The sequence below is a fragment of the Pelecanus crispus genome, chromosome 1 (genome assembly GCF_030463565.1).
Source record: "Pelecanus crispus isolate bPelCri1 chromosome 1, bPelCri1.pri, whole genome shotgun sequence".
NCBI classification, from domain to species: Eukaryota; Metazoa; Chordata; class Aves; order Pelecaniformes; family Pelecanidae; genus Pelecanus; species Pelecanus crispus.
The window spans coordinates 54,586,317-54,600,672 of NC_134643.1; the positions used below are offsets into that span (position 1 = coordinate 54,586,317).

A 14,356-nucleotide genomic window follows, 5' to 3' on the forward strand; every position below is an offset into this window, starting at 1 on the left:
GAATTCATTGCTTGATTCTTACTGATTGACAACCATTACAACAAACAGATTTGCAATGAAATACCACCTTTGTATTATATATGCCACATTTTGAAACAGTTGAAACTCTTTGATTAAACAAGCCCTATAAATACTACTTAAGCTGATCAGATCATTAACTGGCTGCTGGGTAGGAGGTGTTTTCTTAGTCTTTCCATTCCGTAGCACATAGATAGCACAAAGCCTTGATTTTCTGCACATTGGAGAAGTTAAGTGGAGGTCTCTTCACACATAATTGCCAGTTTAACTGATCTTAATCCCATGTATAGTACTTCTTTCATCAGAATTTTTCTTTGGATTCTGTGCCTGCTACTTTTCCAGGCCCTTTCTGGTGCAGCCATCTCTTGCAGCTCCTCTCTCTCCAATTTTCTTTCCTACATCAATGCCCACAGGTAAGCGCATCGCTGTGTAAAATTGTAGAAGGGCAACAAAAATCAGAGGGCTCTGACATTTTTTTTTTTTTTTTCTGGTGATACTTGGGAAGAAAACGCTGAATTTAAGACAGTGGCAGCCTGAAATTTGTGCCTGTTGCTCTTCAGCTGGAGGTTGTTGCTTGGCCATCAGGGGCTCCAGGAGGAAACCTAGCTTGAGGCTCTGCATCTCTGCTTGATGGTGCAGCTCAGGCAAGCTGCCAGACCGTGCGATGGAGGTGGCTGAGGAGCAGGCACCTGTTTTCATTTGCTGCCTGTTCTATGGGCAGCGCGAGACCAGAGGAAAAATGTTAAAAGCAGCTGCAGGTAAGCGATCCAGCGGATTACTGAATCTAGATGCTAGAGTGATACAGTAACTGTTCAGAGCAGAGAGGCAGATTTCAGGGAAATGGCTGGGGGGAAAAAAAAAAAAAAAGGAGAAAGGAGAGTGGAAACTGTCATCTGCCAAAATGGCAGAATATCCAGTGCCAGCCCCATAGGCATGGACCTGTTTTCTTTGAGATAGTGTCCTCCCACCCACCTGCTCCGTTCAAATCCCAAAGTTGCCTGTGCAGAGGGTGCTGGCTGCTGCTGTCTCATGAAAGAGCTTAACTGGTCCTGACACCTACTGCTGCTGACCGGCAGCTGCTTGAGCTCAGATTTAATTTAGCTGTAACACACTTATTGGAACACTTCATTTCTGTGTGTTTATTCTTTTTGGAAACGACTAATTTGTTCAACTGAATGACAGTGAATAGAAAGTTGAATAAATTACTCATTTTTCCCCCTGTTTTGCTGTAGCAGACATTTTCGGGTGAAAGGTAGGTAAAACATTCAGTATATAAAACTACGATTGGATTAATAAAAAAGGTACTTTATTAAACCTGTGTGTTTTAAAACAAATTTATTTGAACAAAAATATTAGTATTAGTAATTACAAGCACTGTTCTGAACTGTGCATTACTGGTCACCGTGTCCTTCAAGATGCCGCAATTGATGAATTGCATTCTTCTTCAGTTCTTTTTTATGCACGCATTGTAAAGGAAGAGAAGATTTTGCCTCTTCTGTGTTGCTCAGTTTCTTAACTTTGAAAAACTAGTGTTTTTAAATGGAAATAGAACTGATATCCTTTCCACTCTTTCAAAAAACCTGCAGCCGGTGCTAGGTGCTTAGCCAGTGATTTCAGTATGAATGCCTTTTCAAGTCTGGCAAAAACATCTGTGTTTTGAATTTTTTAATTTCTAGATTGTAAGAGATGACGTATTTAGTCACTGACATAAGTTGTCAGGGCTTAAAATGTTAAATTTAAACAGACTTATTTTGCTCAATTAAACAAAAAGTTGAGTTACCATTTTAAGCTGTGTCTCTCTCTATGTCATAATCATTTTTTTAATGAGAAGGGGCTATATAAAAGATATTCTGGAGCTTATTATATTCTAATATAAATAAGCCCTAAGTGCAGTTCAGCATAAACACAACTCCCCCTTCCAAGGAAACTGTAGCATATGTGGATTTTCAGCTCTGTTTTTAAGATTAATGTGACTGCTCAGTCATCCTTCTCCCTCATTCCTGCTTGGCCTTTTGCAACTTTGAACCTATTGCCCACTTTCAACCCTTGTTTGATGAGAGTGTGATTAAAATACTAAAGGTAAGGAATTCAGGTAAGTTTTATGGAAACCATTGGCTCATTAGAGGGACCAACTTTGCACTTCAAGTGAGGGAAGGGCTGTAGAGTGAGATAGCTCCTATTAGACACTAGAACATTCATGTGAGGGAGAGCTCCAGGAAAGCAGGTTTTATAAATTCTGATATTCACATAGTAGCTGGTTTGGATATTTACTTACATATTCCACAGGTTTGGTTTTCAACAGCATTTAAAAGGAAATATTTTTTTTTCATTAACTTCTATCATGATGTTTTAAAGAATTCAGATCTGGGATTAGAAGAACATAATGAACTACATGTTATAATTTGGTGAATCAATCCAGTAAAAAACTGTACTCAAAGTCAGGTATCACCACATGCGTATTATGCATGTACTGCCTGGCATAGATTATGTGTTAAACATGGAGAGAAGACAGTACCAAAGACTATTCCCCTTTAAAATCTATTTTCCTAGTAAGGGCAAAAGGGAAACCAGACAAATTTGAAGAGATGGAATGATCTTTTGAGTAACTTGTAACAAAAAGATTTCTAAAATCTTAAAAGCAGTTCCTTGCTGATAGTGACAGATCATAAAAGGCTAGAAGAGATCTTAACTTTCACAGCTATCTGTAAAATATAAGAAAACTACCATAAGGTGTCACTATAACCCAAGCAACTTTCAAATAAATTGCAATCATTATAGACATGTTCTTATCCAGCTACAAGGCTTTCCTTATACTGCTTTGTGAAAGTAAAAAAGGACCTATTTTTAAATAGCATAGAGTATTCCCGTATGCACAGAAATCATCATATTCAATACACCAGCTTTATTTTTTCCTTTTTTTTTTTTTCCTGGTAGGTGTATTGTCACCCTTTCTTAGCATTTAGACCTATTCACTTCTGGGAGAGCAGTGAAGAGTGTTTGCAAAGTTAGCCACAAAAATCTCAGGTTTAGAAAACTACATTTTACACAGTGGTTATTGGCACTATATATGGAACTTTGTTTTACCTTAGGGAGGGCTTCTATTGAAGAAGTTAATGCTTAACATATTTACTTGTAAGAAATTGAAAGTAAAAAAATGTTTTCTAGCATTAAATATATCTGTAGTAGTTAGTGCAATGATACAGAAGCTCTGTCCTTTTGAGGGGAAACAGATGGACTTCACATATTAGCTTTCCACATAGAAATGCTTTAAAAAGCCCTCCTACTTACTGTGTAAGGTGTAATAAATTACCATTTAATTAGCAGTTTCCAGTAACAAAAACTGTAAATAAGAATTCCTATTTCCATTATTGTTTTATTTGTTGTTAGCATCCCAGGAGCCCCTATTATTATTTCTTGTCTGACTGTGATCAAGTTTCTTTCCTATCAGCTACCTGATCAGGAAGCGGAAACTAAAGATGAGTTTTTTAAGCATTTGAAATTAATGCGTTTTTTTCCACAGCCATCAGGGAAACAAACATGTCATCTGAAAATTTGATTTGGGCTGACTCAACAAACAACATTTTCACACAGCAGGAAAGGACTCTGTTCTCATATATGGTAAAATAGAAATCAGAATCCTGAAGTCTTTGAACCCATCTTCATTTATGGAGAAAAAGTGCAGACGTCGTAAAGCCATAGATTTCAAAACCTGAAGGACCATTTTGGTCATTTAATCCAAACCCTTGTATAACATGGGATCCCAGGTCACTCCTTTTATCTTTGACATTAGATGCTGTAGATCTTGAAGGCTGAATTCCTATAGTACCCCTTTTTAATGTAATGTTACAATGACTCTGACAGATGCCAATAGAATGGGGTTTCCAGTACATCAGGCACTATATAAAACAAAGGGAGAAATGGTTTCACCCCAAAGTTTCTCATCTAATAATAAATACGTTTGCCATCTCAGTGGACCTATGCACATGCAAAGTGCTGAAAGAAACCCCTTTGAGAAGATAATATGGAAACTCACCTAGGAACCCTCATCTTACCCTCTGAATCCTGAACTCATACCCCGATGCTGATAATCCTGTGTTTCTAGGGAGCATGTAGCTAACGCAGGCTCCAGCAAGCACATACGGTGATAAGGTTTGTGATTTGAAAGGTGCTGTTGCTCAGTATCAACTCTGGTTGATGCTCAGTTACATGATGAACAAAATGATCTTCACTCACACTTATCTTTACATGGCCACTTCTGCGGCATGCCTGGAAGTGTGTTCTTTTTGTTGTGTCTGGACACTTCTTTTCTTGTTTCTTTTATTTACTGTATCTACAGTTGTGATTTCTGTTGGAAATATAATGAAAGATGAAAGAGACTTTCATATGAAATTCATAGTTGACATTTTTTCTTTGGAAATAATTGGTTTCAGGAGAAAGCTAAGGCTGCTGCAGTCCCCTCCACTGAAGGAGCTGACCATGGGCAAGAATCACGTGAGCATTTTTGTTCCCTGAGTCCTGTGCCCCAGTTTCAGGAGTGCAGTATTACAACTCTTGTCTCCTACTGTAGGATTTTTATTTGCCATATTTAATGCTCTGCCTCCTGAGGTGAAGTGACAATTTCAGCTTTGAGTGACTTTAATGCTCCCTGAAACTTCAGAAAGGAAGAAGGTAAAATAAACCCATTTAGAGAAGAACTCTCATGCTTTCTAAGCTATAATCTTGTGATTTCTTAGGGCCCAAAATGTGATTTTAGCTATGTGTCCTACTGATACAAAACATGTGTGATCATCCTGTCTCTTCCTCTGTGTCCTCCCTTAACTTTTGAGCCAATTTAATCCTCTTTACAGGAGTAAAAGTTTCTAGGGTCCTAAGTTGCTACATTTTATAAAAAATAAGCAGCAGTGTAGCACACACTTGACAAGATACCAACAAATCTACCAGACAACCTTTACAAAGATCTTGTCCATGGGAAAAGCATTGTCAAACTCACACTGCTGTAGACTTCAAAGTCTACCAATCATATGGCCTATGTGCGGAGGAAACCAGTATTCAGCACTTCTGCTTCATTACTTCATTCCATTTGGAAGAAAAAGTAGGTATTTGAAACTTTCAGAGAGACTTAATTTTGAAATATCAACATGTTTTAATTCAATTTAATTTTAAGAAATCTTAAGTTAGGGAGACAGGGTACCCTGGATTTTCTAGCCTTTAAGCTTTTGGTAAGAGCTAAAAGACAAACTCACCTGGGAAGCCCAGAGCCACAGATAAGTAACTTGCTTTACCAAAGGGAAGTTCCTCCAAAGGAATAACAAGAGTGATCCCGATCCAGCAAGTGGCTCACAAGCACTGGGGATGTGATCACAAGGCCTGCAACTGAAAAGAAACCAATTAAAAATTAACAAGATTATTCTAGTCTGACCGTGACTGCCCAGGCTGAGACAATGTTTTTCACTTGTGTGTGTTTCCACTGGAGGACCCCAGCAGCCTTTGGTTGTCGTTAATGCTGACCACACAGCATGAGGTGAAGCAGCTTTATGTTAATTCAGCAGAGACACCAAAAGGTTAAATTGACTTTCCTAGGATGTTAGTGTCAGGGTGTGAATGGCTATGGTGATGAAATATTTGTAAAAAGTTCAGAATTTTGTATTTTACAAACAGAAGTGGCTGCTTGCCAGGCTGTATCAGGAATCGTAGTTAACAAAGTACAGTCTGAATGACTCCTGCACATGAAATGTGTATGCTTCCCAGTCTGCACTGAAACCAGTAGCAAAGTTCTCCCTTTAAATGTGGCAAAGACTTTACCCCAACCATTACTTTGAGGAATCAACAGCAGGAGTAGCATAAAGATGATTTTTCCAGGCTTTTCAATAAAATAAATAACTGTAACAAAGTCAATAGCCTCTAGGTGTACATTTACTTGCACCTGTAGAAACTATTCTTCCAGGTGAGAGTTATGCTTATTGCTAGCTCTGACATTTTCATGTTTAGTTTTCTTAAGGGGATGCCCCAGTCCCAAATCTAGCCCTGTGTCTGCGAGGCACAGCTGTTGTTAGAACAGCACATCTCCTATATGTGCACTTGACCAGTTTCCAAGTTTTCTTACAACTCATTTTATTCTTGAGCACCTGAGCTAATGACAGTATATGAGCCCACAGCAGTGGCTGTCTGCATGCTGGTTTTATGTCCATATTGGCTCTAAAATATAGTTTTAATACAGCCTTACTAGACACCTTTGGGGATATGAGTCTGTAGTTTCAGCTGTAGCTACAAGTTGTATAAGCCAGGAGTAGTTTTAATTTTGCAAAATATTTCTTTGCAAGTGTAGGCCTAAATCATGCTGTGTCTTGGACTTAGATTCCAGCTTTCAAGCAGCAGGCTTACAGTGATATAATACAATGTGTTTTAAGAAGCAGAAGAAGAATCGCAATTTAATTTCAGCAGAAGAAAATCAAGGCATAGAGTTAAAATGGGGGAAAAAAGTAGGAACTCAGGGCCAGCAGGGCTATCATGCTAGGTCTTGTTAAGGAAGACATGAGATTTTGATTGAGTGCACCCTCAGCAAGTTTGCAGACAACACCAAGCTGAGTGGTGCGGTTGACACACCAGAAGGACGAGATGTCATCCAAAGGGACCTGGACAAGCTGGAGAGGTGGGCCTGTATGAACCTCATGAGGTTCAACAAGGCCAAGTGCAAGGTCCTGCACCTGGGATGGGGCAACCCCCGGTATCAGTACAGGTTGGGGGATGAAGGGATTGAGGCAGCCCTGCGGAGAAGGACTTGGGGGTACTGGGGGATGTATCCTGGGCTGCATCGAAAGCAGTGTGGCCAGCAGGTCGAGGGAAGTGATTCTGCCCCTCTGCTCTGCTCTGGTGAGACCTCACCTGGAGTACTGCGTCCAGCTCTGGAGCCCTCAGCACAAGAAGGACATGGAACTGTTGGAGCGGGTCCAGAAGAGGGCCACAAAAATGATCCGAGGGCTGGAGCCCCTCTCCTATGAGGACAGGCTGAGAGAGTTGGGGTTGTTCAGCCTGGAGAAGAGAAGGCTGCAGGGAGACCACATTGCGGCCTTTCAGTACTTAAAGGGGGCCTATAGGAAAGATGGGGACAATCTTTTTACAAGGCCTGTTGTGACAGGACAAGGAATAATGGATTTAAACTAAAGAAGAATAGACATAAGAATTTTTTTACAATGAGGGTGGTGAGGCACTGGAACAGGTTGCCCAGCTAGGTGGTAGAGGCCCCATCCCTGGCAACATTCAAGGTCAGGTTGGACGGGGCTCTGAGCAACCTGATTGAGTTAAAGCTGTCCCTGCTCACTGCAGGGGGGTTGGGCTAGATGACCTCTAAAGCTCCCTTCCAGCCCAAAGCATTCTATGATTCTATGATTTCCTCAGCTGATGCTCCAAAATGTGTGCTGGGATTAGTCGCATAGGGATTGCCACGGCCTCATCCAGCGCATCCTTGTTGGGAATTGGTGGTGCTCCTGTGGACAGTGCCCCAGCCAGGAGCAGGGCACTGCAAAGCTGCTGTGATGCTCTCTGCCTCAGTGTTTTGGAGTCTAGGTATTTTACAACCCCTGGGGACCTGGGGAGGAGGAAGCGGAGAAGCAGCACTGCTGCTGTCTAGCAGCCTCCCTGCTGAGAAGCAAGAGTGAGTAACACCCTTTCTTTAAGCCTTCGGGAAAGGGTCAGTGAATTTCAAAAAGGGGCAACCACTGCAGCACTGCAGAACTGCAGGCAGTGGAAGGACTGCAAAGCATAAAGAGGAGAGAGAGGTGAAACCTGTTGTGAGAAATGGACAGTTCTGCCAGAGGAGAGGTGGGCAATATCACTAATGAGAACCCCTCCATCTGTGAGGGGAATGTACCCCGCCAGGTGCCAGCCAGGACGTATCTCTGAGGGAGATGCTTGAAGTATTCCCAAATGCACCAAGGACAGACTCAAGACTTCCATGCTATTGGAAGCTCCAATGCAATTAGAGAATGTGTGGATAAGTGAACAAAGCACTAAATTTTGAGCATAGCTCCTTTCTTGTGTCTGCTCTGTGCTCTCTTTCACTGAAGCAGGACCAGAAGTCCAGAAAGGTGGGCAAACAAAAAAACCTCTGTTCCACATCTGCCGGGAGACACCGGTTTTGAACACCACCTCCCAGCCTGAGCCCCCAGTATTTCCAGGCAAATTCCTTGCACTGGGATTTGCACCATTTCCAGTTTGGAGCTGCATTCTTACATGGTTTCAGGTGTTCAGCTGCCCTAAGAGCATTCAGGATACTATCACAAATGTTAGCAAATAGACTTTTGCATAAATGGAAGACAATTTCATTATACGCTTCTACATACATATATCCTTACAAACATACGAACCTCTGATGTTTGGCAGTTAGCCCGCTAGTGTTCATTTCCTGTGTGCCCTCTGAAAATTGGAGACCTTGTTTTAGTGTGTGCATATGATTGTGTTGGCCCTGTGCTCCTTTCCATAGTGGTGACCTTGCTGCTCTGGCTGTCAGCAGGTCCCGGTGGGCCAGGGTGCACCAGGGCCAGAGGTCTGGAGTGCCAAACCGGGAGGAATTGCCTCCTCTTGTTCAGCTGTGGAGATGGTCAGATTCAAGCCTGAGCAGTGTCAGGAAGAGGAGGTGCACCTGCTCCCAGGGCAGCAAGACATGCTGCAGGGAGGGTTTACCAGGCAGTCCTTGAGTTGGCAGTGAGAGCAGTTGCTGTTTCACCCAACTAGACAGAAAAACAGCCAGAGAAGCCCTGCTACGGGAATACAGGTAGGTAGTGCTGGGAGCTGGCTGGCCGCATGGCCCTAGCTGCACTTATTGCTCGCTAAGGGGGGACTGTGTGCTGGGACAAATGTGCGAGCCTGGAGTTTTCCAACACTGCTCTACAGCACATGAATTATTCAAATGGCAGAAAGAAACTGTAACCAGTTCTGCAACAAAAGAGACTCTAGCCAAGCAAAATTTCCTCAGCTCCCAAGTTCTCCTCTCCTCTCCTCTCCTCTCCTCTCCTCTCCTCTCCTCTCCTCTCCTCTCCTCTCCTCTCCTCTCCTCTCCTCTCCTCTCCTCTCCTCTCCTCTCCTCTCCTCTCCTCTCCTCTCCTCTCCTCTCCTCTCCTCTCTTCATAATAGGAATAAAGGATTTCTGTGCAGGCTGCTTGTCTGCCTCACCTAACCATGAGGAAGTGTTTTTTCCAATATTCCCTTCCTTGTAGTGGAGCTGGGACAATCCAGACATTTGATATTTGTATTAGGGAGACATCATAAACCCAGAGACTGGTGGTCCGTGCAAGGAGCCAGGGGAGGAATGGAGGGGCTGATAGCCCTTGCTCTGCATTGGCCCAGATTTATATCCCACTCAATCCTACTCACTCAGTTCAAAGACCCAGATGAGGAGTCTGGAAGTTTCCTAATGCAGCTGAAAACAACTCAGATCTGGTTTGTTTCTCTGGAGGAATTGATTTCTCTCTTTCTTTTTCCTTCTCTCTCTCCATAGAGTCTGGGTAGACCAAGCTCTGAACACAAGTTAGGAGGAAAAGTGTGGCCCCTGTGCCTGGAAGGATAATGACAAGTATAGGGAGGGAGGGACCAGAGCCACAGCAGCCTGCTCAGGGGCACCAGGTGGCCAGTGGCAGAGCGGGAGCCAGGGGGTCGTGGATGGGTGGTTGCTTGCCTGCCCTCCACACAGCTCCTCGCAGCTGGGGTCTTCCAGGGGAATCCAATTCTTCTCCTGCTGGTGGCCTGATGAGGGACTGACAGGCTCTTAATTTAACTTTACTTGGGAGAGCAAGGGGAACATGGAAAACAAAAAGCTTTCCATTTTTCTAACAACCTGGAAGGTTTCTGCTTTCCCCTGCACCCAGGGAACAGGAAAGGGCTGAGAGGAGCCCAAAACCAATATGAAATGGGGCTTCTTTTTTTTCTTTTCCTCATCATCCATAACCCAAACCCAATAAGTGAGGCCTTGCCAAAAGCGGAATTTCTTCATTTGACTCCAGCCAACATGCAGGCTTGACAGGCATACTGGCAGGCTTCATTTCCACAAGTGTTTTCATTAAATAGTTTCCGCCATGCTGGGAAAAGTGTGTTGTCTTCATGAAGTCACATTATGTTAAACTGGTTCGCCTCTTTCAGCCACTTTGTGTTTCAGAAATGCAATGCATTTAATATATAGCCAGTCTTTCATTGCTTAGTCAAACAGCATTGCACCAATGCACCTCTGCGTCTCTCTGCCCAAGGGCCCAGGAACTTTAATAATAAATGACTGGGCTGGGGGAGGTGACTCGGGGTTCAAACCAGCGGGTGCATTGGGGTAGGGGGGCTCATCTGGGCAGGGGGTACATAGTGAATGGGACCTGTAGCTTGCAATAATTCCCTCCCTGCAGAAAGGACTCGTAAATGTTTAATAAACTTCTTGCCCTTGCCATAGATGAGGACTTATTAATGAACTGGAGTGGCTTGCGGACAGGTATTGTGTCCGTTACTATAGCACCACCTTGCACAGGATCTCGCTGTGAAAGAGGCAGGGGAGGGAGGGAGGGAAGCACTGAGGATGAGCCCCAGTGAGCCAGCCTGAGGTTGGCTCCTGGTGCAGGCAGCAGCATCCTGCCCAGGGACACCGGCCCTCGGCAGCACCTCCAGCGCGCCAGCTGCAGCCTCCGGGCTAGCTGCCCCCGTACAGGTACGCGACCCTGCGCAGATGCACGGCAGAGCTGCTGCAAGTGCTCCACCGAGCCCCTGAGTGCTTCTGAGGGGGGTTTAACTCCAGAGCTCTTCCTGACTGACTTTCTGGCTTTGGAAGATCTGTTTTGATTCTTTTTTTTTTTTTTTTTTTTTCCTTCCATGCTCCTTTCTTGAGCAACTGGTTGTTATTGCAGAGGTCACCGAGGGGACCGGTGGAGGCTTCCCAGTCTGGCATCGGGAAATATGACAGCAGAAGTGAATGCTTGTTAACATAAGGGATTTATTGAAGAAGAAAGACAAAATGCCTTTCAAAGGGTTCAGTTCGCTGAAGGAAAGGTTTTTTAACCCAGGAAAGGAAGAGGTGAAGAACATCGTTAGTGACTCACTGGGGAATCTGAGAAGGTAAAATCCAAAAGAAAATTCCCAGACAGGTCCACTGGTTCAATATATTAAAGAGAAATAAAGATAGAAAAATGTATAAGCATAAAACAGAATTTAGAGTTGCAAAATTAATATCTGAGTTCAGATAGTGAGAGACACCTTGCTGCAAGACAGAAGATGTAAAAGGAGAGCTGTTACAACAGCATATGACTATAAATGATAGAATATTTGTTAAACAAAAAAGGTGAAAATAAGTTATAAAATAGTGTTCTAATATCACAAAGAGCATGAAAAAGTGTTTTAATTAAAAAAACTTTTAAATAATTAAATGTGAATAATTCTGTGGTTTAGCTTGCATGAGAAAAACTGATGATTTAATGGGAATTAACACTCCCAAATGATGCCACTCTTGAAATTAGACTTAATGTTCTTAAATTACAGGGGCTTTTTTGAAAATCTTGTTCCAAATCAGTAAGAGAAAATATATTAAGTAGAGATGTGTATGTGTGTGTTTACTGAGACTAACAAATTAGCAAGAGAAAAAGGAGAAGCAGCTGTTTGCTAGCAAAAAGAGAAAAAAGATTAAAGATTTTTATCTTAATCTGGCAGTTTATGAAACCACAAACTGAAAGATTTTTTTTTTTGATAAATGTAACAATGTAACAAATGATCAGTTTCATAAAAGGAAAGAGATTTCTCATTAGAAAGATTATTTCTATTAGTAATGGCCACTGACAACATTTATTTGTATAAACAATAGATGAGAGCCAGAGGGTTCAGTGGCATTTCTTGCATGTTTGATGTTAGGTGTTTTAAATCTTTGTATGGATCAGGCCAATGTTTTAACTGAATGTATTTTTAGTGACTGAATTGTATTTGCTTTCATATTCATCCCTTTACCTTCTTTCGGGAATGCCATTTTGAGTTGAGATACAGTTCTTGGCACATCTAAACATGCCTTTGATTACAAGAAAATATATAATAATTTACATGTATTGTACTACAGCATGTATATGAAGAAAATAAGCATGTACACTAAACCACAACATACACTTTTAAAGAAGTTACTAATATGAACTGGTAGATTGCCAGTTACGCTATTTGTATACCATGTGAACGGAGTCTCTGTGTTCCACACAGTTTCAACTTAACTTTTCTTCATTTACAGTGTTATAGATGAAGTCTGACATTTTGCTTTTTTCACTTTTACGATACTCCACAGTAACTCCAGGGATTCCATTGTTCTTTCAAAACGTCAAGTTAAGTCATTTATTCAACCATAAATTCTCTTTGCTGTGGGCTTTGCTGGCCAATTTGACCAAATACATGTAGGGTTTGTATTTAGTGAGTATGTGATGTGGCAGTATGCTGGGTTTGCTATATTGAAATGGTATGCAAACTTTAAAGTCTTAAAGTATCCAGATTACTCTCCTCTTGTAGCCACGTACCAAGGATGTCATGCTGGTTCCTACACAGTTGATAGTACTGGCATCCAGCTTCAGCAACATTGCTGCTGAATCAAACCAAACAAAATCTGAGTTGCGATACAAGAAAGTTTGCTGGACTTAATTATTTTCTGTTTTAAAAATATGTATACCAGTGTCTATCTTAGGTGCACTAGCCAGTGGAGGAAATAATCCAAACAATAAAAGTTTTTTTACTATGTTTGCAATCAGATCTAAGTAAGAATTGCTGCAAGTTGAGCAGTCTCTTAGGAAATATGCAGTCATGTTTGAAGGTTTCTGTAAGGAATGAAACATGCATGCTTTAACTTGAACTTCATTCTCTACAGCTTAGCTACAAATGGGAGCATACAATTCTATTTTTACATGATGGTGCATATGTATATGTGCCAGCTGCAACCTCAACTTTGCTCTTCATCCAATTGGCTTTAATATGGTGTAAATCAGCAAAGTATTTGGTTTCTCTTCTAGCATTTGATAGGTGATTAATTATATTAATGTGTATTCTTGATTAAGTCTCCGAGTGTGATTTCACTGACTGCCATGTGTTGATGTGGGATCAAAACTAGTGAAGTGGGTAGAAAAATACTCTTTAGCTTTGTTAAATATGATGAGTCTATGCCTTCCTACCACATTTCCTCTGTCTTGCAAACAACCGAGCAGATCTAGAAGCCAGTGTCTGGCAAGACCAGCTGCCAGATACATGCTGCTCCATAGTGGTTGTCCACAGACAAGTTCAAGTGCTAAAGCACAAGCAGCATAAGGCAACTTACTGCCTCCTCACAGGTATGTAGGAACCTCAGATTACTTTGTGGGTGCTGCAAAACAAGAGTCTGCCCACAGGAGGTTACTTTAGGGTAGCTGGATCCTGGAAGGGAGGCAAAGGAGACTGAACTGGCGAGACCCGAAAGGCGTCCTTTCTTTAGGCTGTTGCCAGTGGTTTCATTTGTGAGATCTTAGAAGATGTTTTAGAGAATGTTTTAGATGTTTTGTACATGAACTTTTTTTATGCAAAATTTGGTTTGTTCTTGATTAGTTAAATGCAGTGGGATAGGAAAAAAAAAAAATTAGAGGATTCAAGACTTGGTTGAAGGGCTCTGCAAGCCTTATAAGTTTCCCAGAAAAGAAAGCTTTTCCTGCAGAGCTTGTTGACATGCACAAACACTTCGGGCCTTCTGTGAACTTAGTATAGTCAAAGAAAAATTAATGAACTAAAGTAAAATCTCAGGCTCTGCCAACTCTGAGGATTTCAGGAGTCTTGGACCAGCTAACAGCAACTGTGGGCTGATGAAGTGGGGAAGTGACTAAGTGGGTTTACAACTCATTAATGTCATTGTTAATGTGAAAAGTCATATGAGCCGTGTCACACAGCTACTGTATGTAGTCTGGGCCCTGATAGGTGTAGCGCTGGCTGTTGCAGATGTCCCTTGATGAATTAGACAGCCTAAACTGCTAAAACCAGCAACTTGAAGCTGGGTGATATATCCTTGTATTGGACAGGGCTCCTCCACCTGTGCTGGATCATAGCCTTAGTCCTCTCAAATTTTTCCTTTGCGCACAAGTACAGAGAGTTTAGTGCACCACAGACCATGCAGCACTGTGAACACAACATGGGGTGTCCAGATTCAGCCGGTCTGTGAGCCGTGCAAGGCCCCTCGTACAATGGTGTTAGTGCAAGGGCACAATACACACGTGCAGTGCTGCGCTGCAGCACCGACGGGGCACTCCTGCAGTGCATTGAGGCTGTGCTCAGGAGAAACTGCGAGGCTGCCCTGCAGCCTGGGAGTGCAGCACCTGTGAGATGCAGTCCCATG

At 42.3% G+C, this 14,356-nt stretch overlaps 1 protein-coding gene across 1 annotated transcript in view; it reads left to right on the top strand.

The window, feature by feature from the left end:
- Positions 1-10,957: 10,957 nt before the first annotated feature.
- SLC17A8 (solute carrier family 17 member 8) overlaps positions 10,958-14,356 on the top strand; it is a 29,488-nt gene continuing 26,089 nt past the window's right edge. Inside the window, exon 1 of the mRNA XM_009493369.2 lies at positions 10,958-11,100. Within this exon, the coding sequence (XP_009491644.2) occupies positions 10,958-11,100 (143 nt within the window). The remainder of the gene's footprint in view (positions 11,101-14,356) is intronic.